General features: G+C 33.5%; 1 protein-coding gene across 13 annotated transcripts; it reads left to right on the top strand.

The window, feature by feature from the left end:
- Positions 1-3,310: 3,310 nt before the first annotated feature.
- LOC141673341 (pentatricopeptide repeat-containing protein At4g21300) lies at positions 3,311-20,783 on the top strand. Of its 13 annotated transcripts, none has more exons than XM_074480102.1 (10): positions 3,311-5,966; positions 6,677-6,757; positions 8,228-8,268; positions 8,377-8,449; positions 9,192-9,283; positions 10,535-10,608; positions 11,231-11,323; positions 13,530-13,807; positions 19,821-20,098; positions 20,727-20,783. In XM_074480102.1, the coding sequence occupies exon 1, from the start codon at positions 3,389-3,391 to the stop codon at positions 5,915-5,917; it is 2,529 nt and encodes an 842-aa protein (XP_074336203.1). In that variant the 5' UTR covers positions 3,311-3,388; the 3' UTR covers positions 5,918-5,966; positions 6,677-6,757; positions 8,228-8,268; positions 8,377-8,449; positions 9,192-9,283; positions 10,535-10,608; positions 11,231-11,323; positions 13,530-13,807; positions 19,821-20,098; positions 20,727-20,783. The 13 variants fall into 13 exon arrangements, with proteins under 13 accessions (XP_074336203.1, XP_074336184.1, XP_074336185.1 ...); XM_074480083.1 differs by lacking the exon at positions 8,228-8,268 and adding an exon at positions 9,376-9,410 and having other exon boundaries at positions 6,628-6,757; XM_074480084.1 differs by having other exon boundaries at positions 6,628-6,757.
- The last annotated feature ends 3,397 nt before the right edge of the window (positions 20,784-24,180 follow it).

The following is a 24,180-nucleotide window of genomic DNA, read 5'->3' as shown; positions in this document are numbered from 1 at the left end:
AAGATCAATCCACCATAAAGTTTTTAAATCACTGTGTTTAATTACTTTGTGTCTTGAATACATATATATTTCATTTCCGCAAACTTGCATATTCAAACAGAGATATATTTTGGCAAAGAGTTTTCTTAATTTCCAAAAAAAACCTAGAATTACATTCAACCCCTTTCTGTAATTCTATTGTTAGACTATATGGGAATAACACTTTACTATATTGTAGCATTTGATTTAATGCATTTTATACAATTTAAAGAAAAAATATATATTGTTCAATAATTTGAAGGAATTAACCAGTTCAATTGATATTTATAAAACTTTATCAAACTGAAAAATATTTAATTTTAGAATAATAGTATACAATGTTATCAAATTATAAGATGAAGAAATATTAGAGTCGTAATGTAAGAAACTTAAAAACGGTTTAAATAACGATATAATTACAATTTTTCCTTCAAATTTTTGGAAAAAAAATCATGAATATCAATAATAAGTCTTTACAATATATAACTTTTTTTTATGTTACAACCATGATTGTAATCGGTTGCGTAAAAAATAAATATGGACTGTTTGTCAGTGATAATGTGAATACCATATATAAATTATTGTAATTTATTTATTGCATAATTTTAATTTTTGAATAATTATAAATGCGTGTTATTTAAGTAATTAATTGGCTCACTAGATGTTAATAATGATTATACATGTACATAAATTAGATATTTAGCATATAAATAATTGAAACCATCGTAATTTACTAAGAAATGTAACATACGATAATTTACATGCTGACACACACATATAACTTAATTTTACTTTGTTAACACATACATATAACTTAATCTTACTTTGTTAACAGTAGTGTAAATAAAAAACTATCATTTTTCCATACATGCATTGAATTTCAAAAATTAACATTTTTCATTAAAATCAACTTTTATATTAACAGTAGTGTAAATTTTACATTATTATATATAATGATTGCAAGTCATTCTGACTTCGGTTATGCATTTTTTATCTTTTAAATTGAGTAAGTTAATTGCAAGTTAGTAGTGAACTCAGTAATAATATAGACCAGTACATATAATTTATTTAAATAAAATTCAAAATTTTTGGTCAACTCTGTATTCAACATATATGTTAATTTTTATCTTTTTTTTTGTAAACATACTAACGTCATTCTGTAGATTAGGTTTAATCATTTCTTTTAAACGTACACTGACTACCCTGTTTATATGCATTCATTAAATACAAATTATACAACACAAACACAAATATATACATTTTGCTTAATGAGCTATTTAGAAACGTTGTGTAATTTGATAATGTCTTGTATGAAGATAATACACACTGATAAACAATTAACTTATATTTGATATACATTAGACATTGTACAACATTTATAAATAAGAAAACAACTAAGAAAATTATATTTGCATGATGCATAAAAAAATATAGAAAATGACCCTCGCAATGGTTATAATGCTAGTATATATAATAGGAGAACAATGAGACAAAATTTGTGATACATTTATTCTCGTAAAATTACAGATTTGCCCTTATATTTATTATTTTTAAAAAATGTTGTTATTGGGAATCGAACCTAAGTCCACTTATTTAACAATATGTTTTTATACCACTACACCAGACTATGACTTGTGCTTTACATCAGACATATAATATGTGAGTGCCGTTTAATACCAACACATTTTATTTAACTTCAAGCATAATTATTGGATGATTTATGAAGTTAATTTTAACAAATTGAATTTAAATATAAGTTCAAATATAATATATTAACGGACCATTGTATATATATCACGACTATAAAGAGTTCATGAACTTTAGTTGAATTCGAAATCATAATTTCAACCGATTTTTTTTAAAAAAAAATGCTTGAAATACTCCAGCTTAATTTGAATTTGAAATGTGATCCATATTTATAAAGTATTCATCATTTGACTATGTAAACTGATTCATTACGTAGGTTTAGTAATTTAAATTACGAGTTCGGCAAAGACGACTGATCGATAAGACGGAATATTTGTAATATGTTATATAAATAGAATGTGTTTAAATTTTTTTATAAATTTAATTCAACAAAAAATATGTATCAAATTAACTAACTTGACCAAAAATGAGTTATTATTTCTTGGACTTGATATAATACAAGTCGTCACAAAATTTGTTGATTATCAAGACTTTCAAGATGTCTGTTGGCCGACAGAAGCTATGGATCCAACTGATTTCGACGTGGTCCCTAACCTATCTGATCAGATAAAAGACTCGGGTAAAAATTAAATAAACATTATTATTGAATTAGTATATGAAAAAATATTGAAATAACTAACGAATAAAAGTCGATAACGATTAGATAACATTGTATTAATTTCAATAAATGAAAACAATCCATGTATGACATATACCGACACGGCCAACACTGTAATATATTTTAAAATATCTAAATCTCATTTGACATTCCTATGTCATGAATGTAACAACCTTGTACTCACACTTTAATACAAGATCACCGGATTTAGACGGAGATATTGTCGATTCTAAATACAACAAATTCATTTAACTTACACCCACATATATTGAATCTATATAAATTAAAATTAGTATCGACATATTTTTAACTCAAAGATCAGATATAACTAAAATATATATCATACCCAAAATAAATCAAAGACAAAAAAAGTAATTGTAAATGGTACATAATATTTCATTACTCGACACTCTAAAAATCTCTAAGTATATAATCTATTTTAAATAATATTTATAATACAATTCAAATAGATTATAAAAAAATATCCATTTTATTTTCTAACAAAACTCAACTCGCATGTACAATTTAAAAATAATGCCCTCTTTATATCGAAATATTGAAATTGTCTTGAGAAAAAATGACAAAAATACCTCTTTTTTTAAACTTTGTGACAAGAATACCATTTTTTGGAATGTTTGGCCAAAAATACCTACCTAATACGCATTTTAAAATGGGGTATTACTAATACGCATTTTAGAAATTGGTAACTTGTATAAAAAAAATTAAAAAAAAAATAAAAAATTATGGATACGCATTCGTGAGATGCGTATCATGCATTCGTGAGATGCGTATCATGTCTTTACATGATTTTACTTTTTTTTTTTTTGTTTTTTTTAAATAATACTCATTTGTCAAATGCGTAATAGCCTTACCCATTTTTGAAATGTGTATTAGAAATGTATTTTTGACCGTATCTTTCAAAAACGGGTATTTCTGTTACATTTTCTAAAAAAAAAAGGTATTTTTGGCCATTCGGCACCTCTTTGCTTGGAGCGCGCAAGCAGAGTCTGCAGAGCCACCAAAGGCCTGAAATTAACAGCAAAGTATGCATTTTTTAGAATCAACATGTATACAAAATACATACACAGAACTCACAAAAGATTCTTACATGTATCTTCAACCATCCCAATTAGTTTCTTGAGAAACAAAGAAGAACTCTTGGCAACAAAGCTTGCACCCATTTTGAAATCTTGTTCAGATAATCCAACCCATTGTGTTTTTAAACAAGGCCAACAAGTCCATACCCAAATTGTTGTAAATGGAATCAAGGGTCTTCTTTGTACAAGAATCTTGGGTATGTATATTCTTTCAAGCAAGCATTTTGATGCTAAAAAATTGTTTTTTCAGCTGGATTTGTCTTATGCTTCACCTTGGAATTGGATAATTAGAGGCTTTACTATGATGGGTTGTTTTGATTTTGCATTGTTAGTTTATTTTAAGATGCTGAGTTTTGGTACTTTACCTGATAAGTATAGTTTTCCTTATGTGGTTAAAGCTTGTGGTGGTTTAAATGCTGTTAAATTGGGGAAATTGGTTCATGATATGGTTAGGTTGAGAGGTTTCGAGATGGATTTTTATGTGAGTAGTGCTTTGATTAAGTTGTATGCGGAGAACGGGTGTATTTTGGATGCAAGGTGTGTTTTTGATAAGTTGCCGGTTAAGGATAGTGTTTTGTGGAATGTGATGCTTAATGGGTATGTGAGGTGTAGAGATTCGGGTAATGTTGTTGGTTTGTTTAGGGAGATGAGGTGCAGTGATTTAAGGCCTAATTCGGTGACGTATACTAGTGTTTTGTCTGTTTGTGCTTCGGAAATGATGATTGAACTTGGTAGTCAGATTCATGGAGTTGTTGTTAAATGTGGGTTGGAAATGGATTCAAATGTGGCTAACACATTAATTGCGTTGTATTCTAGATCATGTTGTTTGTTAGATGCTCGTGAGTTGTTTGATACAATACCGGAAGTTGATTTGGTGAGTTGGAATGGGATGATTGGAGGGTATGTGTCGAATGGGTATATGCCTGAGGGTTTGGAATTGTTTCGGATGATGGTTTCTGCTTGTGTCAAACCTGACTCAATCACATTTGCAAGTTTCCTCCCATTAGTTTCTGAATCAGCAAGTTTTAACCATGGTAGAGAAATTCACTGTTATATAATAAGACATGGTGTGATTATGGATGTGTTTCTCAAGAATGCGCTTATTGATATGTACTTTAAATGTAGACATGTGGAGATGGCAAAATGTGTTTTTAGTTATAACTCTGCAGTAGATATTGTCATTTACTCGGCCATGATTTCTGGATATGTGATTAACGAGATGAATATTGATGCAATCTCTGTTTTCCGGTCACTTATTTATGAGAAAATGAAGCCAAATGTGGTAACTCTGGCAAGTCTTTTGCCAGCTTGCGCTGGTTTGGCAGCTCTTCATTTGGGTAAGGAATTGCATGGTTATATCCTCAAACATGGGCTGGAGGGAAGTTGTCACATAGGCAGTGCAATAACCGATATGTATGCAAAATGTGGAAGATTAGATCTTGCTCGCCAGTTTTTCTTAAGGATGCACGAAAGGGATGCTGTTTGCTGGAACTCGATAATTTCAAGCTGTTCACAAAATGGTAATCCAGTAGAGGCCATTGATCATTTTCGTAGAATGGGTACTGAAGATGTTGATTATGATGGTATATCCATATCGGCTGCTCTTTCTGCATGTTCAAGTTTATCAGCGCTTCACTATGGCAAGGAGATTCATGGTTTCATGATAAGAGGAGTATTCAGCTTAGATATTTTTGCAGAGAGTGCCCTGATAGATATGTATGCTAAATGCGGAAACTTAGAATTAGCACGCTGTGTATTTGATACGATGCAAGAAAAGAATGAAGTTTCATGGAGTAGTATCATTGCTGCGTATGGAAGTCATGGTCGTCTGAAGGAAGCTCTTGCTCTCTTTCAAGAAATGAAACAGCTGGGATTCCAGCCTGATCATGTCACTTTTCTTGCCATAATATCTGCTTGTGGGCATGCTGGTTGTGTTGAAGAAGGAAAACACTTCTTTAAATGTATGGAGGAAGATCATAAAATTGTTCCTCGGATGGAGCATTATGCATGTATGATTGATTTGTTTGCCCGGGCTGGTCGTCTAGAAGAAGCATATGAATTCATAAAGCGCATGCCTTTTGATCCAGATGCAGGTATTTGGGGGACATTACTTGGGGCCTGCCGTGTCCATGGAAATGTTGTCTTTGCAGAATTGGCTGCTGGAAATCTATTTAACTTAGACCCACAAAATTCTGGCTATTACGTACTACTAGCAAATATACAGGCGGATGCCGGGAAATGGGAAAGGGTTCTTAAAACGCGAAGCATGATGAAAGAAAGAGGAGTACAAAAAATACCAGGATACAGCTGGATTGAAGTAAACAATTACAACCACATGTTTGTTGCTGCAGATACCAGCCATTCTTATGTTGCTGAGATCTATTTCATACTGAATCATCTTCTTCTGGAACTGAGGAAAGAGGGATATGTTCCTCAGCCTTACGTACCACTGCACATGGAATCCAGTAAATTAACTTACTTGCATAATGTTACTTGAGCACTTGACAGTTATCTGGGTGGCAAATAGGGCTGGCCTGTTAATCATTGTAAGTGGAAGAACCTCAAATATGGCAATATTATGCTCGTCAACTTATACTATTTTCTCTCTAGTTGTCTTGTTGAGTCTTAAGGCTGCATTATGTGATGGATCCTTAATCAATATTAACAACAGAAAAATACAAGATCTTTGTTTTTACCACACCTACATTATTTCTACTTATGTGGAGAAATGAGATCACAGAAACGGGTGTAGACTAATTAAAAATAAACTATATCTTAGTTCTGTTGCAATTGACATAAATTGTTATCCCAAGAAGTAAGAACTGTATAGATGTTCATAGTTTGAATGCCTTTTTATTCATGTAGTTATTCCCACTAATTCATCGTTCCTTACTGTTCAGTTTGTGTTATAAAAAATTGAAACATGGACCTTTATGAGATATAAATGGCATAACCTTGAAAAATATTTATAATCTTGAGTGGGTGTGTGAAGACGGATATAAAAAAAATTACAAGAGAGGCCTTTGGTGTTCATATATATATATTTTATATCTGATGACCTGAGATAATTTTGATCCCTTCTGCTGGGTTGTAAGCGGACGTACTTTCTGCTGGATTTATTTGTCCTTACACATAATTTGGCAGATACACCTATATGCTGTATGGGGCATATTATACTTAAGTTATGACATACTGTATATGTTGCAGATATACAGATACTGTTGTGTCTCTGAATGTAGTCCCTGACTATTTGCAGTCTCTTCCGGAACTTCAGGTTCTGTGAATATTGTGATTACCTTTCAAACACCAGAAGGTTCTTTGTGTTTGCAAATTCTAGGTATGTAATCTTTCTTGATTTTGAATTACAACATTTTTTTTGACTCGGACTCGGTAATTTTCCATGTAAAATTTGAGAGCATTCTACTTGTACTTAAATTATTGTTATTGTTCGGGGTAAAAAGTTGAATTTGTGTTGAGTTGAATTTTTAGTTTAGTTTAGACAATTTAACTACCCTCCTTGCGAGTAGATATTCTAGGGGTCCACCAGTATATTTATCGATATATAAAGTTTAAAAATTAACTACTTTTTGTAAATTACTAATACTTTTATTGAGGTTTGGAAAATGGTTTAAGATTAAGTTTGATTTATTAATTTAGCTGCATGTGTTGAATTGATATTGCAGGGGCCACCAATAATTTATTCATAATATAATCGTGAATAAATTACCTAAATTATGATTGATGAGTGATTTAAATGCTTCCTATATTAAAGAAAGCCGGCTGTAGTAATTTGGAACAATCTGTGGATTTCATTGCTGCTCTATTTTTACTTTAACTTGTTGTGGCTATCTTAGGACTTCGGAGTGCATCATCCACTTAGTCTTCGAGTGCAGAGTCTCATGTCATGTCCATCCCTTTGAAGTTTGTATTATCAGAACTAGTTACTTAATCATCTTTTTTTTAATTAATGCTTAGCTTAGCATATCATGATTTTCTAACCTTCTGTGCAGTTGCAGTGTTTTTGTGTTAGATAAGATTGTGTATGTGGTTTTCTTTCCTTACTAAAATTTTCACAAGAGCTATTCTATATACCCGAAGAGGAGTTTCGTATCTAAACTCTCACCTGTTGTCCTCCATGCTCTTCGTCTTTTCATCTTTTCCCTCTCTTCAGTACCCCTCTTACACCAGCGTAGTTGAAACCTCCCAGAACCTCTTAACCGTCTTCCTTATCAAACCCTCTCGATCGAATAAAAAACTTTTGCAAAAATCCTTTATTAAAACATTGGGGCTTCGTAATCATGGTGTCCTTTTATAAATTGTATTTGTTGAATTGTGGTGCCCTTTGGTGTTCAAATGAGTAGCAAAAGATCACTTCTTTTCTGAAAATGATAAAAAGGTGCTTATTTGATTATAACACATGGTGCAAGTTGGAAATCAAAAAATCGGTGGATTTATATGCGTGTATGTATGTGTGAAGACACTCCATCGGGTGCAACAGAACAAGGCTAAATAGTGAAAATTACAGCCAAGTACCTGTTCATAGCATAGTATATAGAATTAGCTCATCATAGTCAAAAACATAGCTTGACTTAGCTCTCGTAGGTAAAAATTAGAATTGTAAAAATCGAGGCAATTTTCGACCTAAAAGTACTTGCTCAACATAATCTCTTATGTGTGTTATATCAGTTTGATTGTACTTGTTTCTTTATTAAATAAATGTGGCATCTATTTAAATATGAAAAAACCCTAATACTTAGCTATGTGTATATACATCTGATTAAAATCCACTCTTTAAATGTTTGATCAGATATCAACATTAGCGCACTTCTTGGGAAAAAATTATAACAAGTATGTAATAGGGAACACAAATTTGCTCACTGGTACACGTATCTTTTTGTTTTATGATCGAATGACATTTTTTATACTTTGCTAATTGCTTTTTATTTACATATGCAGGACACTGCAGATTCAACCGAGTTTGAAGGATGTCCATGGTAGTTCAAGACCATCTTTATGAAAAATACTTGAGGTATGGTTGATTGGATTTTTTGTTGTCAGTGATTCTGTGGTTAATCAAATTTTAGTTGAAAATTCAATTAGGTAAATAAGGAATCTAGCCTTTTTTCTTAGGCTAAAAACAAAACCAAATGCTTTAGCCGATAAAATCTCAATATTTGTTCATTTAGAGCAAACTCTGAGGAATATTGAGCGGTCTAATTGGACTGAGTTCCACTGCTTGGTACACTAGGAACATTTTTGCATATATTTGATACATGAAATTTATTTTTGTTGTTTATGCTATCCTTCAGTATGGTGCAATTTAAATTTAGTGTTCAGTCATCAGGTCTTTTAATTGCTTCTGATGTGTAAAACCCTGCTTTTACCAGCGAAACAACACGGTCCCTTCATCTGATCAACACGGTCCATATGCATCGTATAGCAAAACAATTGTCAAGAGAATGCACCATATTATCTTATATAAAAAACTACCCGCCTTTTGTGGCAATCTTTCTTTGTTACAAAAAAGTATGTTGTTGCTTTAGAATTCTTTTTAATACTTGTAACCTTGAAAAGATAGTAGATTCTTCTGTATCGAAGGACCGACCCATATTGTTCTCACGTTCTGTATAGAATATATCTTTATGTAGATTGTTCTAGGTTAGTTAGGAGAGGGGGGTTTATTGTATTAAATTACATCTGTTCATAATAACTTAATCATCAGTTAAAGATGGGAACTACTAAATTGTTTGTATTTTACGCTTTATCTTCAGCTGCAGGCTTTATATATTTAAGGCCTCTTTTATCTGCTCCAGTATCCAACATGTTATGGTGCACATGAAAAATTATACTCGATAAGTACGAGGTACCACAAGCCTGCACTATTTTCCTATATTCTGTTCTATTAATGTACTTTAATTTTATAATAATCAACTTCAAGGTAATACACATTTTCAGATTATAAGGAGGTGTCAGCGGAACCTGAAATTGATGTGAGAAATTTATTTTAAATATATATTAAAATATGTTATACATTGACAACCCCTGTTTCATGCTTGATTAAAGTGTAAAAATGCTTGGTACTGTAATTTTTATGGAGGGGCGTTGAAGCTTACTTATAATTATGTGCTAAGAAAGATGATACCGTTATAATCCTCTACTAGCTGATGCTAATGTTTAAGAGAAACAAGCACAACTGGGGTTTTATCTAAAAAAGTGAAGAGGTTACGCGTTTTAATCTTCTCTCATAATGTATGTACATGCTGTCAGCTACGAGAGCAATAAATTAGAAAAAAATGTTTTATTTGAAGCCTATGTACTGGAGATTAATAAAGAAAATTTTGACAACATATTACTAAAATCCTGCTCAACAAAAGGTGTCACTCTAACCATTTCACTATGTGTTGGTTATGTTTAATTAGCGACAATTTTAAGCGGTAATTTTAGATTTATCCATGTTCTTGATATATCTCAAAAAATGTGGAAGTTACTTAAGTGTTATCTACAGATATACACACACACACACACACACACTTTTTTGTTGTGTCGAACTCATTACAAACACCCTTGGCATGTCTCTAAAACTAAAAGCTGTTTGCTTTGACTTAAAGTGTCATGTTGGGTTTCTGCTTCTAGATGGGGTCCTGGGGATCATTACAGACTCTAAACCAGAAAATGTACTGTTGAGGAAAGATACTAGGCACATTCTGCTTTCAGATTTTCATCTCTTGCTTAGATATACGGTGCTGAACCTAAGAACTCGGGAAATTGTATTGAGCCATATTGTATGATAAAGCCATCTTGCACATGGTTAGGACCTGGGTTAATTGGAAAGCCAGAAAAAGATATGAAGCAGAAAGTCATGGGTAAAATACATAATCAATAAGCCTCCTGCCAGAGTTTAGTGCTGAACCCTTATGTGACAGCCTTCTTAAGCTTCCTGACTCACCTAGTGTTAGTTTTGCTGCGAGGGACTTGATTGCTTGTGAAAGAGCCATGGCATCGTGATTTATCATACAAAGAGCTACTGAAATCAAGTAGCATACGTTTTGCAAGAGTGTGAGTGAGGACTGTTAGTTAATTCAGTTTGCTTTTTCTTTTTTTCTGGATTTTCCAGGGACCAGGATATATCATATGATGTAAAGACAGCTTTCTCCTTGAGAACCTCCACCAGATTTTTCCTAAGTTCATGTATGTTTGACGATTTAGTCTTAAGAGCTCCCCTGTTGATTCCTGCTCGAATTAATAAAATATGACCTCCATAAATTAATCCAGATTCTTGTGTATGCCATTTACCGCATTAAAATGACTGATACTATTAAAACTGATTTATGAAAACAAGAGTTAAGTTCTATAGAGACCACGTTTTTTATGGAGACCACTTATGTTCTGCACGTAAAATATTGCATAAAAATATTGCAAAATGTATTATTTTTTGAATCATGCTATTAATTTATTCAAAATCTTGAATATCATATATGTATTGCACGTAGAACATTACACAATGTTATATTCTACGAAACATGCATAGTTTGCGGTTCAGATTGCAGAAAGTACGCATTCAACTTATTAAACTTAAACCATCTTTAACAATTTTAATGAATTAGTGATATTTCTAGAACATATTTAACAAAATAATATATTTTATAGTGTTTTGATTGCAGAACATATACGTGGTCTCCAAGTCTTTGATGAAATAGTAGACTCCATAGAACTTTTCCAATGAAAACAAATATATTTACATAAAAGGTAGAATGAGATCTATTTGTGATAAAAAAAATCCATATTATTTATAATTTTCATTTGATTGCAGGCTAAGGCCTACATAAAGGGATCACTCATATGTCTTGACACACAAATGAATGTCGGGGACCGTTGCTGCCTGATCCGTTGTTTTATGACCAAGGTAAATTCTGGATTTTGGTAATACTAAATATGCATTCTTCACACTGTAGAATACGGTGTAGTCAATTGGGCGCTTTGTTAGATTTTTATAAATAAATGATATTTGATAAAAAGTCAACCAAAGTATTCTAAAACAAAACTATTTTATTATCTGATTTCATCATTATAAAATACTTGTTGTAAGCATCTTTATATAGGCTATACATTCAACAAATACACCTTAAAAATAGTTAACCCTAACAACTAAAATCTGATCTACAATTCAAAAACTATATTATCTAATCTATATTCAAAAAACTACTTCTAACAACATAATCATAATAAATTCAAAAAACAGTTCAAATAATTTTGAATTATTATTTCCAACACTCCCTCTTAATTCAAAATTTTAAAATTTACTTAACCAGTAATGTACTTCTCATCACCATCACCATTGTTGTAGAGCACTTCTCTCCACGATTTCTTCAAGGAGCACTTGTCTCCCTAATTTCTTCCGGCATCACTTCTCTTCCTATTTCATGTTGATGCAGTTCTCACCAACTAACACATGGAGCACTTCTCTCCAATAGCTTCTTTTTGGTGCACATAATCACTAATAACTTAATGGTGCACATAATCACCAATAACTCAAAAAAAAAAAATTGTTTGTTTTCACAATCACTTATGCTATGATTTTCTTGAGACGCACTTATGTTTCTTCATGACCACGAGGATCTCTTGAAGAAATACCATCAGAACTATCGTTATCTTCCATATATTCATCTATACGCAACAGATTTTTGACGCCCAGTTACTCAATCGAACATAGCTCGAATACTATGTTAGATTTTTATAAGTAAATGATAATTGATAAAAAGTAAACTAAAGTATTCTAAAACAAACCTATTTTATTATCTGATTCTGTCATTATAAAATACTTGTTGTAAGCTTCTTTATTTAGGCTATACATTCAATAAATACACCTTAAAAATAGTTAACCCTAGTAACTAAAATCTGATATACAATTCAAAAACTATATTATCTAATGTATATTCAAAAAACTACTTCTAACAACATAATCAAAATAATATCAAAAAATAATTTAATAATTTTGAATTATTATTTCCAACACGCTTGAACTTTTGTTCTGCGAGTTCTCTAACTCCTCTGGGCTGAAACTATGGGTACATTCTTCAGCTACAATTAGCAACCAATTGATAGATCTTATTCCTCCCCACCAAGCATCGGTTATGAATTAGTAAATCCTCCATTGGGCATCCAGAAATCTTTAATTAGCCTGTGTAGTACATTTTAGCTTCCCCTTCACAACCACACATTTTTCCCTCTTATAAGTGGAACAAATTCATTTGATTGTTTAGCAGATCAAATTTTCCATCCATTTCATCTAACTTCTAACTTTTATATGTACTTTTGTATTTATAGACGGGTCAGTAAGGATTATAACCGTAGAACAATATTTTTATGTTTGCAGATTTAGAACAATTTCGTGCTTTGCACGGGTTCAGGAGTTAGTTTTCTTTTTAAACTTTAACACAATTGCAGAGTTAATTTATGGAGCATTACAATTATTGTTAGAAAAATTGGATTTTTAGATCATAGTTTTATTATGTTCTTGATAATAATCCTAAAATCTAATGATTGGAAGCTGTTCCATGATATGTGAACTTAAACTTTCATGTATGGTTTTAAGAATTTTTCTTAATGAAATCCATAGAGAAATAGAGTTAAAACTAGTAGCTTGTAAAAGCTTGAAATGAAGAATGTGTCATTTGTCCCACATTGAAAATAAATAAAGTGAGGATTTTATTTACTTGTGATTTAATTTTTTAATTAGAATTAATTTATCAGTCGGGCTGGGTTATTGTCTCTGTTGGGCTTGGACACTTTGTAAGTGGGCTGAGTCAGATTCAATGAATCTGGACATGTAACTGATAAATAAAGATTCATAATTAAAAACATTAAAACTGATTTAATGTGTGGATTAAATACAAAAGCTGTTACATTTTATTTAAATTCAAAATCAGCAGTTTTGATTTATGTATTAAATGAGCAGTTTTGATTTCTGATATTAATGTATATTAAAGTCTATTAATGTCAAGGTTGTAAGTTACACTTAGCCTCTACTATAAATAGAGGGCCTAAGTTGTTGATGAAACACACCACACAACATTTTCTTCTCTTCTACCTCTCTGCATTTTCTCTTCCAGAAACACAAGTTCGAAGTGCTGTAGGTTGGTTTTTCCGGCGACTGAGGTGCTGGTCGAGGTGGAGGTTTTGTTGCTGCTGTTAACATCAACTCCGAGATGTTTTATCCTGGTGGAGATATTGCACGCATCCCAAACGCAGCAGGTAGGGGGCAATATTCTCTTCAAGAGCAGTCAGGACTTCGAGCAAGGCCTGGTGACTCAGCTGCGATCATATTTTCTTGGTTTTTTTGTATCTATGTACCATTATTTTCAGACACTGATGAAAGCTATGGTTTCGGGTACATCTTCCTTTCTCTCTTCGTTATTTCAGTTACTAATATTGTTTACATGCATGCTTTGTTTTGTTGACTGTGGTCTTGGCCTGAACTTGCTAAATTCTCTATACACTTGCCTCTATGTTGCAATATTTGTTAGTGAAGTTTACAACATTCTTGAAGAGAATATTAGTTATTTAGAATTTAGCATAATGGTTAACGAAAGTGAGGTTATCGTTAGTGGTGGTAGCGGTTCGGGTGCAACTGCTGGGGCCATTGATTGGACCACCTATAGTTTCCCACAAGCTGTTGAACTAACCGGTTTACCGGAGAAATTCAACGGGGGCATTGACTTTTCTCGCTGGCAGAAAAGGATGAAGTTGTGGCTGACTATAAAGGGTCTGTGGCCGGTTGTGGAATATGAGAAACCAGTAGTGGATCAAAAGAAGGCTGACACAGTTAAGGCTTTTGCGAAGTGGGTTGAGAAGGATGGAGTGGCTAGGGCGGCCATTCTAGCGGCACTAACAAACACTTTGTTTGATGTCTATTCTTCTGATGCCTACTCTGCAAAACTCTTATGGGAGAAGCTGGACCAGACACATAATACTGACTCACAAGGTCTAGAAAAGTATTCTGTGGTAAGGTTCCTCGAGTTCAAGCTGGTGGACAATAAGTCTATGACTGAGCAGGTGCATGAGTTCGAGATGATAGTGCATGCTTTGAAGGAGTCTGGAATGAATCTCCCGGAGAAGTTCAAGGTGATGAGTGTGATTGAAAAGCTCCCGAAGTCTTGGGAAGAGTTCTCTCTCTCCCCGAAAAGACAGAAAGGAGAGATCACCTGGACCAACCTTATGTTGGACATCTCGGTGCAAGAACAACACAAGTCCAAACAGGGACATGTGATGCCAACTGAACACGGTACCTCGAAGGTAAACATAGCAACTGTAGGACAGAAGAGGAAGGCTTTTGCTAAGAAAGCTAATAGTAATAAACCTAAGAGTGACAAGGACAAGGCCAAGAAACCCAAGGCAAACAAACCATGCTGGTCTTGTGGGCAGGTTGGGCACTGGAGTAAGGACTGCCCTACGAAGAAAGCGAAGAAAATCGAGGTAGCGCAAGCGAATGTTGTGCTTGGAACCGCAAGTGGGCCTGTAGTGAACATGGTCGTTGGTGAGGCTACGGCTTCTGAAACCGACGTTGACCGGTATGTATCCTACAACCCTGTGATATTTTCTACCTATCTGTCAAATGAATGGTTGATAGATACTGGAGCTAATGTGCATATTTGTGCTGATATTAGTTTATTTGTATCTTATCAACAGAGTCATAGCTTGACTGTGAAGATGGGGAATGCTAGTGCTGCTCAAGTACATGGAGTTGGAAACGTGGATCTGAAGTTCCCTTCAGGACGTATTTTATCTCTGACGAGAGTGCATCATGTTCCTGACATGCGTAGAAATATAATAAGTGGAAGCTGTTTAGTTTTAAGTGGTTTTGAAATTTCGTTCAAATGTAATGAAGTAGTTCTTATTCACACTCGTACATTCTTTGGCAAGGGTTACTTGTCAAATGGTTTATTTGTTATTAATGCGGATCCCGTTTTGGGAAATTTGAATAATAATGTTATTCCTTCTGTTAACTGTATTGAATCCTCGTATATATGGCATGCTAGACTAGGTCATTTAAACTTTGGTGCTCTCAAGAACATGATGAACTTAGATTTGATTCCAAAACATATCATAGAAAAGAATTCTAAATGTCAAGTATGTGTGTCTGCTAAACAAATAAGGAAACCTTTTCATAACGTTGTTAGGGATTCAGACTTGTTAGATTTAGTACACACTGATATTTGCGAATTTGGTGGTGTGTTGACCAAGGACCAGTTTAGATACTTCATTACTTTTATAGATGATAGTAGTAGATACTGTTATGTTTATTTACTTAGACATAAGGATGAAGCACTTAGTAAATTCATTATATATAAAACTGAAGTAGAAAAACAAACTAGTAAGTTACTTAAAAGGTTGAGATCTGATAGAGGTGGTGAGTATACGAGTAATGCTTTTAATGAATTTTATGCAAACAATGGTATAGTTCATGAAGTTACTCCACCATACACACCTGAGTCTAATGGGGTTGCTGAGCGAAAAAACAGAACATTTAAAGATATGATTAATAGTATGCTTATTAACTATGGGTTGCCTAAATACATGTGGGGAGAGACTCTAAATACGGCTTGCCATATTTTGAATAGAGTCCCTCTGAAATACATGGATAAGACACCCTTGGAGTTATGGAAAGGTAGGATGACTAGTCTTAAGTATCTTCGTGTGTGGGGGTGCCTTGCTAAGGTGCTTGTTCCTGAACACAAGAAAAAGAAACTAGGTCCAAAGACTGTTGACTGTATCTTTCTGGGCTATCTTGAAACCACTACAGCTATGAGATTTTTAGTGTTAAAATCTGACAAAGATGGTATAGTGGCAAACACGATAGTTGAATTTCGAGATGCGACATTCTTTAAGGATGTCTACCATATGAAGACTGGAATACCTGAAACGACTTCTGAGGAAGATCCTACTCACACATCAAGTTCTATTCCTGATCATGTGGAAAAGATGACAAATGTGGGGGCAGAACCTAGTAGTAGCTCTATTCCTAAGGAACTAGAGGAACCAAGGAGAAGTAAGCGTGCAAAGGTAGTCAAGGATTTTGGAGGTGATTTCATCACTTACAATATCGAGGACGAACCTTTAACTTTCCGACAAGCTATGGATTCTTCTGAGTCAAGGCACTGGAAGGGCACTGTGAAGAGTGAAATTGACTCTATTGTTTCTAATGGAACATGGGAGTTGGTTGATCTCCCTCCTGGGTGTTCTACTATTGGGTGCAAATGGATCTTTAAAAGGAAGTTGAACCCTGACGGCTCAATAGACAAGTACAAAGCTAGACTGGTAGCTAAGGGTTTTAAGCAAAAGGAAGGAATTGATTACTTTGATACATACTCTCCGGTTGCAAGAATGGTTACAATCTGAATGCTTATAGCATTGGCTTCAGTCCATGGTCTTATCGTCCATCAGATGGATGTAAAGACGGCTTTTCTTCATGGTGAACTTGAAGAAGAGATTTATATGGATCAGCCTGAAGGATTTGTTGCATCAGGCAATGAAAGGAAAGTATGTAAGTTGATCAAATCCATCTATGGCTTGAAACAAGCTCCCAGAGATTGGCATAAAAAGTTTGATGAAACTGTATTGCCTTTCAGTTATAAGATTAATGAAAGTGATAAGTGTGTCTACACTAAAGTTAAAGGTAATGAGTGTGTTATTTTGTGCCTATATGTGGATGACATTTTACTGTTTGGAACCAATATTGAGATTATTAACGAGACTAAAGAGTTCTTGAAAAGGCATTTTGAAATGATGGATATGGGTGAGGCAAGTGTAATTCTTGGAATCAAACTGATTCATTCCACTGAAGGAATAACCTTGACTCAATCTCATTATATAGAGAAATCTATACTTGAGAAATATGGTTATTCACAGTGTAGAATCGCTAGTACACCCTATGATTCGAAAGTTGCCCTTGTCAAGAATACTTCAGGAGTGCCTGTGTCCCAGTTAAGGTATTCTCAGATTATTGGGAGCTTGCAGTATCTTGCTAACTGTACTAGACCAGATATTTCATATTCTGTGTCTAAATTGGCTAGATATACAAGCTGTCCAAACAGAACTCATTGGGATGCTCTTGATAGAGTACTTAGATATCTAAAAGGCACAATGTACCTTAGTTTACACTACAGGAGATTTCCTGGTGTGCTTGAAGGGTACAGTGATGCAAGTTGGATAGCTAAGAAGTCTGGTTCCAATGGAGTGACTGGATACGTGTTCACCTTGGCTGGTGGAGCAATATCCTGGAAGTCTATAGTTACTCCGTCTACTTTTGAGGCTGAGTTGTGTGCACTTGATGCCACAGGGACGGAGGCTGAATGGTTACACAGACTTATGTCTGCAATACCTGTAGTAAGCAGACCGCTTCCTGCTATTGCTATTCACTGTGATAGTCGAACAACTATGGACAAGATTAGCAGTAAAAAGCATAATGCTAAAACTAAGAGACACGTCCAAGTTAGACTCAAGTCTATAAGGGGTTTAGTGACTGATATGATCATAGCTATAGAGTTCATAGGAACTCAGAATAATATAGCTGATCCTCTTACTAAAGGACTGGAACCTGCAGTGGTCCTTAAGTCAAGGTTGGGGATGGGACTGTCAACCCATCATAATTCATCAACAGTGGGAACCCAATACACATGAGAGGAGATCCCTCGAAGTGTATTCAATGGGTAATAACAAGCTGTAAGGATGAATTGGTAGTACCTTTGCTACATAGTTGATACTATAGTATCTGAGTCTATCCCCTGTAAACCTAGAAGGTACTGACACTGCTAGAAAAGCAAGAGTGTTATAACTCTGAATGAGGTCAAGTCATTTGACGAGATAGAGGCAGTATATCTCTGGAGATGCCCAGCTAAGCGAATGTAATTGTGTGGTCGCAATTAGAGGAAAGGGTTATTCCTTGAAACGTTCGACGAACAGGATCGAGACAAGACCTTTAATGTCTCAAAGCCGTAGATTGGCATCATAGCCGTTGACTTGTCGTCGTCTATGGAACATGGTTATACTAAACGGATTAAGATTCAAGGTGAAACATTCCATCTGAATCCGGTAACCATTGAAGTAGAGGACTTAGGAGGGTTCAAACCCGGAAGGGTACCTACTCTGAAAAACAAGTCATGATGAAAAACCTGATCGCATTTCTGTATGGATTTGTGGGGGATTGTTAGAAAAATTGGATTTTTAGATCATAGTTTTATTATGTTCTTGATAATAATCCTAAAATCTAATGATTGGAAGTTGTTCCATGATATGTGAACTTAAACTTTCATGTATGGTTTTAAGAATTTTTCTTAATGAAAACCATAGAGAAATAGAGTTAAAACTAGTAGCTTGTAAAAGCTTGAAATGGAGAATGTGTCATTTGTCCCACATTGAAAATAAATAAAGTGAGGATTTTATTTACTTGTGATTTAATTTTTTAATTAGAATTAATTTATCAGTCGGGCTGGGTTATTGTCTCTGTTGGGCTTGGACACTTTGTAAGTGGGCTGAGTCAGATTCAATGAATCTGGACATGTAACTGATAAATAAAGATTCATAATTAAAAACATTAAAACTGATTTAATGTGTGGATTAAATACAAAAGCTGTTACATTTTATTTGGGTTAAATATCAAAGTGGTCACTCAACTAAACGTCATATATCAGTTTAATCATTAAAGTTAACGGGGTATCATTTGAATCACTAAAGTCATAATAAATATCATACATATACCTCAAAATATGTGCTCGAAAATTAAAATTTATTTTATGGAGTTCTATATATTTTTCTTGAATCTTATTACAATCAAATGAAAATGTATGAATTCTAGTATTTTCTATAATATAATAAGATTTTTTAAAATTTATCTACTATTTATTTTTAATTTTGTAGTCATTTGCTTTATTTAAATAAAAATAATTAGTAGATAAATTTTTAAAAATCTCAAAAAATCATCTAAAATACTATGAATCCATAACTTTTCATTTGGTTGTAATAAGATTTTAAAAAAATGTTTAGAACTCCATAAAATAAATTTTAATTCTCGAGCACATATTTTGAGGTATCTGTTTGATATTTATTATTACTTTAGTGATTCAAATGATACCCCGTTAAGTTTGATGATTAAACTGATATATGACCTTAAGTTGAGTGACCATTTTGATATTTAACCCCATTTTATTTAAATTCAAAATCAGCAGTTTTGATTTATGTATTAAATGAGCAGTTTTGATTTTTGATATTAATTTATATTAAAGTCTATTAATGTCAAGGTTGTAAATTACACTTAGCCTCTACTATAAATAGAGGGCCTAAGTTGTTGATGAAACACACCACACAACATTCTCTTCTCTTCTCCCTCTCTGCATTTTCTCTCCCAGAAACACAAGTTCGAAGTGCTGTAGGTTGGTTTTTCCGGCGACTGAGGTGCTGGTCGATGTGGAGGTTTTGTTGTTGCTGTTAACATCAACTCCGAGCTGTTTTATCCTGGTGGAGATATTGCACGCATCCCAAACGCAGCAGGTAGGGGGCAATATTCTCTTCAAGAGCAGCCAGGACTTCGAGCAAGGCCTGGTGACTCAGCTGTGATCATATTTTCTTGGTTTTTTTGTATCTATGTACCATTATTTTCAGACACTGATGAAAGCTATGGTTTCGGGTACATCTTCCTTTCTCTCTTCGTTATTTCAGTTACTAATTTTATTTACATGCATGCTTTGTTTTGTTGACTGTGGTCTTGGCCTGAACTTGCTAAATTCTTTATACACTTGCCTCCATGTTGCAATATTTGTTAGTGAAGTTTACAACAATTATGTCTCTTCTATCCTTGCCACGAGGCAAGATCTGCCATTTTTAACTAATATTTTCAACATGAATATTCTTAAAAATAAAAAATAAAAAATGAATGATTTGTTCACTTAAGCAAATCATTCCCTATTACATGATAGTTTGAAATCAGGTTTTAAAATTAAGTTTACTCATTAATTTATATTATGTGTCTACAACAGTTGTAGCCTCCAAGCAGGTTTTCTACTTCGTGCTATTCACTTGATAGTTGATATGACTCTCCCATGACAGTCATATTAATAATTTGTGACAAACAGATACACTTAATTTACTGTGCATACAAAAAGTGAAATAGAAGTAAAATAGCTATGTGCTTGAACTTATATTATGAGATACTTTTTACAATTTTTACCATATCCGAAGACCAGGTTTTGAACTTTCCTTTAGCTGGAATAAAAGCTAGGATATTTACATCAATAATGTTTCCCTATGTGATCCAGTGATGTTCAGGTGGAATTGGAAGATGTTGTGTACAATTTTGGCCTTTTGGGGACCTATATTACAAACCCGAGCCAGCGAGACGACGCCACCAACTTTTTTAGGGCAGACATGCTCCAAGAGGACCAGAGTGAACACATTTAATTGTTTTTTTGGGATGGGTATGCAAGTATTGGCCAGTTAAAGCAATTAAACTCGAGCTGCCTCGCCATCCCACTACCACTTATTCGGATCTAAAACAGAGGAGTTTGCGTGTTTGTTTTTAGCTGTGAGAATTTACTTACAATATTTGGCAGGCATGGTTTTTTTCCTGTCACCTCATTTCACCATGGATCATCAGGATGTATCATGTTTAAGCTTTACTTGGAATTTGCAGCTTGGTTGAAGGAAGACGATGGACACAAGTTTTTTTTAACCAGGAGCAGCTGGCATTATCAACCTCCAAATTATGCTTCAAGTTTCCACGAGTAATATCCATAATCTTCCTCATAACTGTCTGTAATTGCTATTAGCAAGATGCATTGTATTGTTCTCAAAGGTTAAGCAGAAATTATCAAATCAAAAAGTATTGTTCATCACGTTTCACAGACCATACTTCCGTGTGAGATTCATCGTGTTTGTTTGATAGTGTACATCTGCAGGTATATTTACTCCGTTTGAGAGTCTAGAAAGTCGCAAATTTCTTAATTTCTTATATTATGTTCGATTGTGATGTGTGCAGTCTATTTACTGGCTGTTTTAAGAGTGTGAAAAAAGGAGTCACAGATTTCTTTATTTATTTTTTTAAATAAAGAGGTGGAATGCCCTAAATGTTTACCTTATTCATCCAAAATAGCAACGACGTATACAAATAATGTTGTGCAACAATTTAGTTGCGTGACGTTAACGAACGAAGTTTGTTTGAAAGAAGTTTTTACAGTTTATAGTGTACAATCAGTTGTCAAGTTTGGAGACGATGATGATGATTGATGACAGCCTACTTGCTTATCTAATTCATATGTACATCTTCCTACGCATGTAACTGATTCCAACGAGTATTTTGCATCACATTCTGTCGTAGGGATATAGACATTCTACGTCTACTTTGCCTATTAGTCAGTAGACCTGCTGTCAAAAGGATATTTGAAAAAATGATAAAAATAGTCAATTTTTGAATAAATTTAACCAAAATAGACATAAGTGGTCAATTTTAGTCGATTGAATACTCTAATGTCAGTTGGGTATTTTAATTTGTATAAGATACTCTAGGTAGTTGGGTATTTTATATAGGAACACTCCACTTGGGTATTTTATATAGGAACACTCCACTGACACTTGGGTATCTCATATAAAGGGAATATCCATTAACAGTTTGGTATTCCATCGGCTAAAATTGGCCAAATTTTCAGAAATTGGTTATTTTTGTTCATTTTACGTAAAAATAGGCTAAATTTGTTCTTCACCCGGATATTTCAGGTACGGATCTGTCTATATTCGTATAGGTGTTCAAAATTGTCGTATTTCAGCAGCCCTATTAACCATAGTTAATATATTTAGTTAAAAAAATGACATTTTTAATTTTTATAAATCGGTTTAAATGTTAAGAAAATGACAGAGAATTTAACTTGTTCTTCTTTTGCTGAATCGGAGAAATTGCAGTTATTTATGAAAAGGTCTGTCTCATCTATCTGGTATATGTTCGGTTCTGATATCTGCCAAGTAGATACTGAAGTGATACAAACCTAATATTTTCTGTTTGGTTCGGCTGGAAACTTACTTTATTCTTATAATAATTTGCCTTTACGAAAAGAAAAGGTTGGTTTTTCTTTTTCTTTTCTTTTTTGTATTATTGATGTTCTTATTCTGTATGCAGTCCACTCCTATTCAATCTGTCTTGGGATATTCGGTATGTTTTATAGTCTCATAATTATAGGGGGTTACTGTGAAAACAATCTATTCATTCTTTTGATTGGTTGGTTAGTACACATCATAATTCATACGAATTAAGTGTTTTTTCGGCCCATATTTTGTAAGAAGTTGTAGACTTTTTGATGTTCTGGTTCGTCATCGAAAGTTTGTTCTGAAAAATTATAGATTTTTTTACGGTTTTCAGTTGCCGGAGGCGGTTGCTTCTAAATTCAGGGGAGTACTAGTCTGAGTAGTCTCGTATCGAACTTTTACGTTATTACATTACAGTTTATGAGCTCTTATCAACCCTTTCGTACTGATAACAATTACTACTAAGATAACTAACTTGATAAAAGAAAATTAAAAAATATCAGTTAGTAGAAAGAAACAAAAAATGGACGTGTGTGGTTACAGACTGATTGAGAGCAACGTTTTATCATGAAGAATTGACAATTCCATAAATTATACAAACATGTGTGCCCCAACATTTATAGCATCCCCTCCATTTCTGTTGAAATTTATTTTATTCAAAGAAAGAAAATTAGGAAAATTACAACAATACCACTACAAGAAATTTCATTATTATCAATGACATATTTTGTTGGTAAGTTAACAAAATCTGTTGGTAAAAACGTTTCCTAACGGATTGCCCACTAAACTGTACCGTTAGAGGAAACGTAGTTGGGAAGCACCTTCCTAACCGATTTAGCTGTCTGTAACTAAGTTAGCAACATAATAGTAACAGACTAATAACACTTATAAAGTAATCAAAAAACACCACCATACCAACAGAATATTTGGTTGGTAATTCTAATGACAAATTGCTAACAAAAAATTTGTTGTTACATTTGGTAACAAAATAACAAAATACTATCAGAATTTTGACAACTGAACCCTTTTACCATCCTCAATTTTGGTCTGAATTCTTTGCCGAGAAATCTCTAGTTAATCAATTGGGAGACCTTCCTAATAATCATAATTTCTAATATTATATTCGCAGAACATTTTGCCCTCAAAATATTCAACTCCATTTATAATTACAACTCACAGTAAGGTAAAATGAAAGATTCAAAAAAATTAAGATATTTTACAGTCAGTCAAATATAACTTTACAAACATTAATTCTAACACCAAAAATTACATACAACACTCTCAATATATAAAATTTTACAAAACTTAGGACTTCCTCAGAAGATACTCATATTTTATACAAAATTGGTTCAACCATTTGATACTAGTGCTTGATAATAACAACATGAGTACTCAATGCATTCTGAGTTTCAATCTTTGTTTCAGATGTCACGAAACCAAACCCAACTCGCATTTGTGCTCTTTCATCCGGTGTAAGTCTAGCTGCAACAATATTTAGTTACTAGTCATATATAAAACCCAAAACTACAGTTACAATCAATATATTTGTAGTCATAAATGATTACCTTCTGTAACTGAATCAAATGGTCAGAACAACTTCTTTAATTCTTGATTTGTGTTGTAAAATGACGCCCAACAAAAATATGTCAATATTTTTTAACTTGTGTGTGTGCAAGGGTGATAAGGAGGGGGACAAAA

Source organism: Apium graveolens, chromosome 1 (genome assembly GCF_009905375.1).
Source record: "Apium graveolens cultivar Ventura chromosome 1, ASM990537v1, whole genome shotgun sequence".
Lineage (NCBI taxonomy): Eukaryota > Viridiplantae > Streptophyta > Magnoliopsida > Apiales > Apiaceae > Apium > Apium graveolens.
This window is presented reverse-complemented; position numbering and strand designations above follow the sequence as displayed.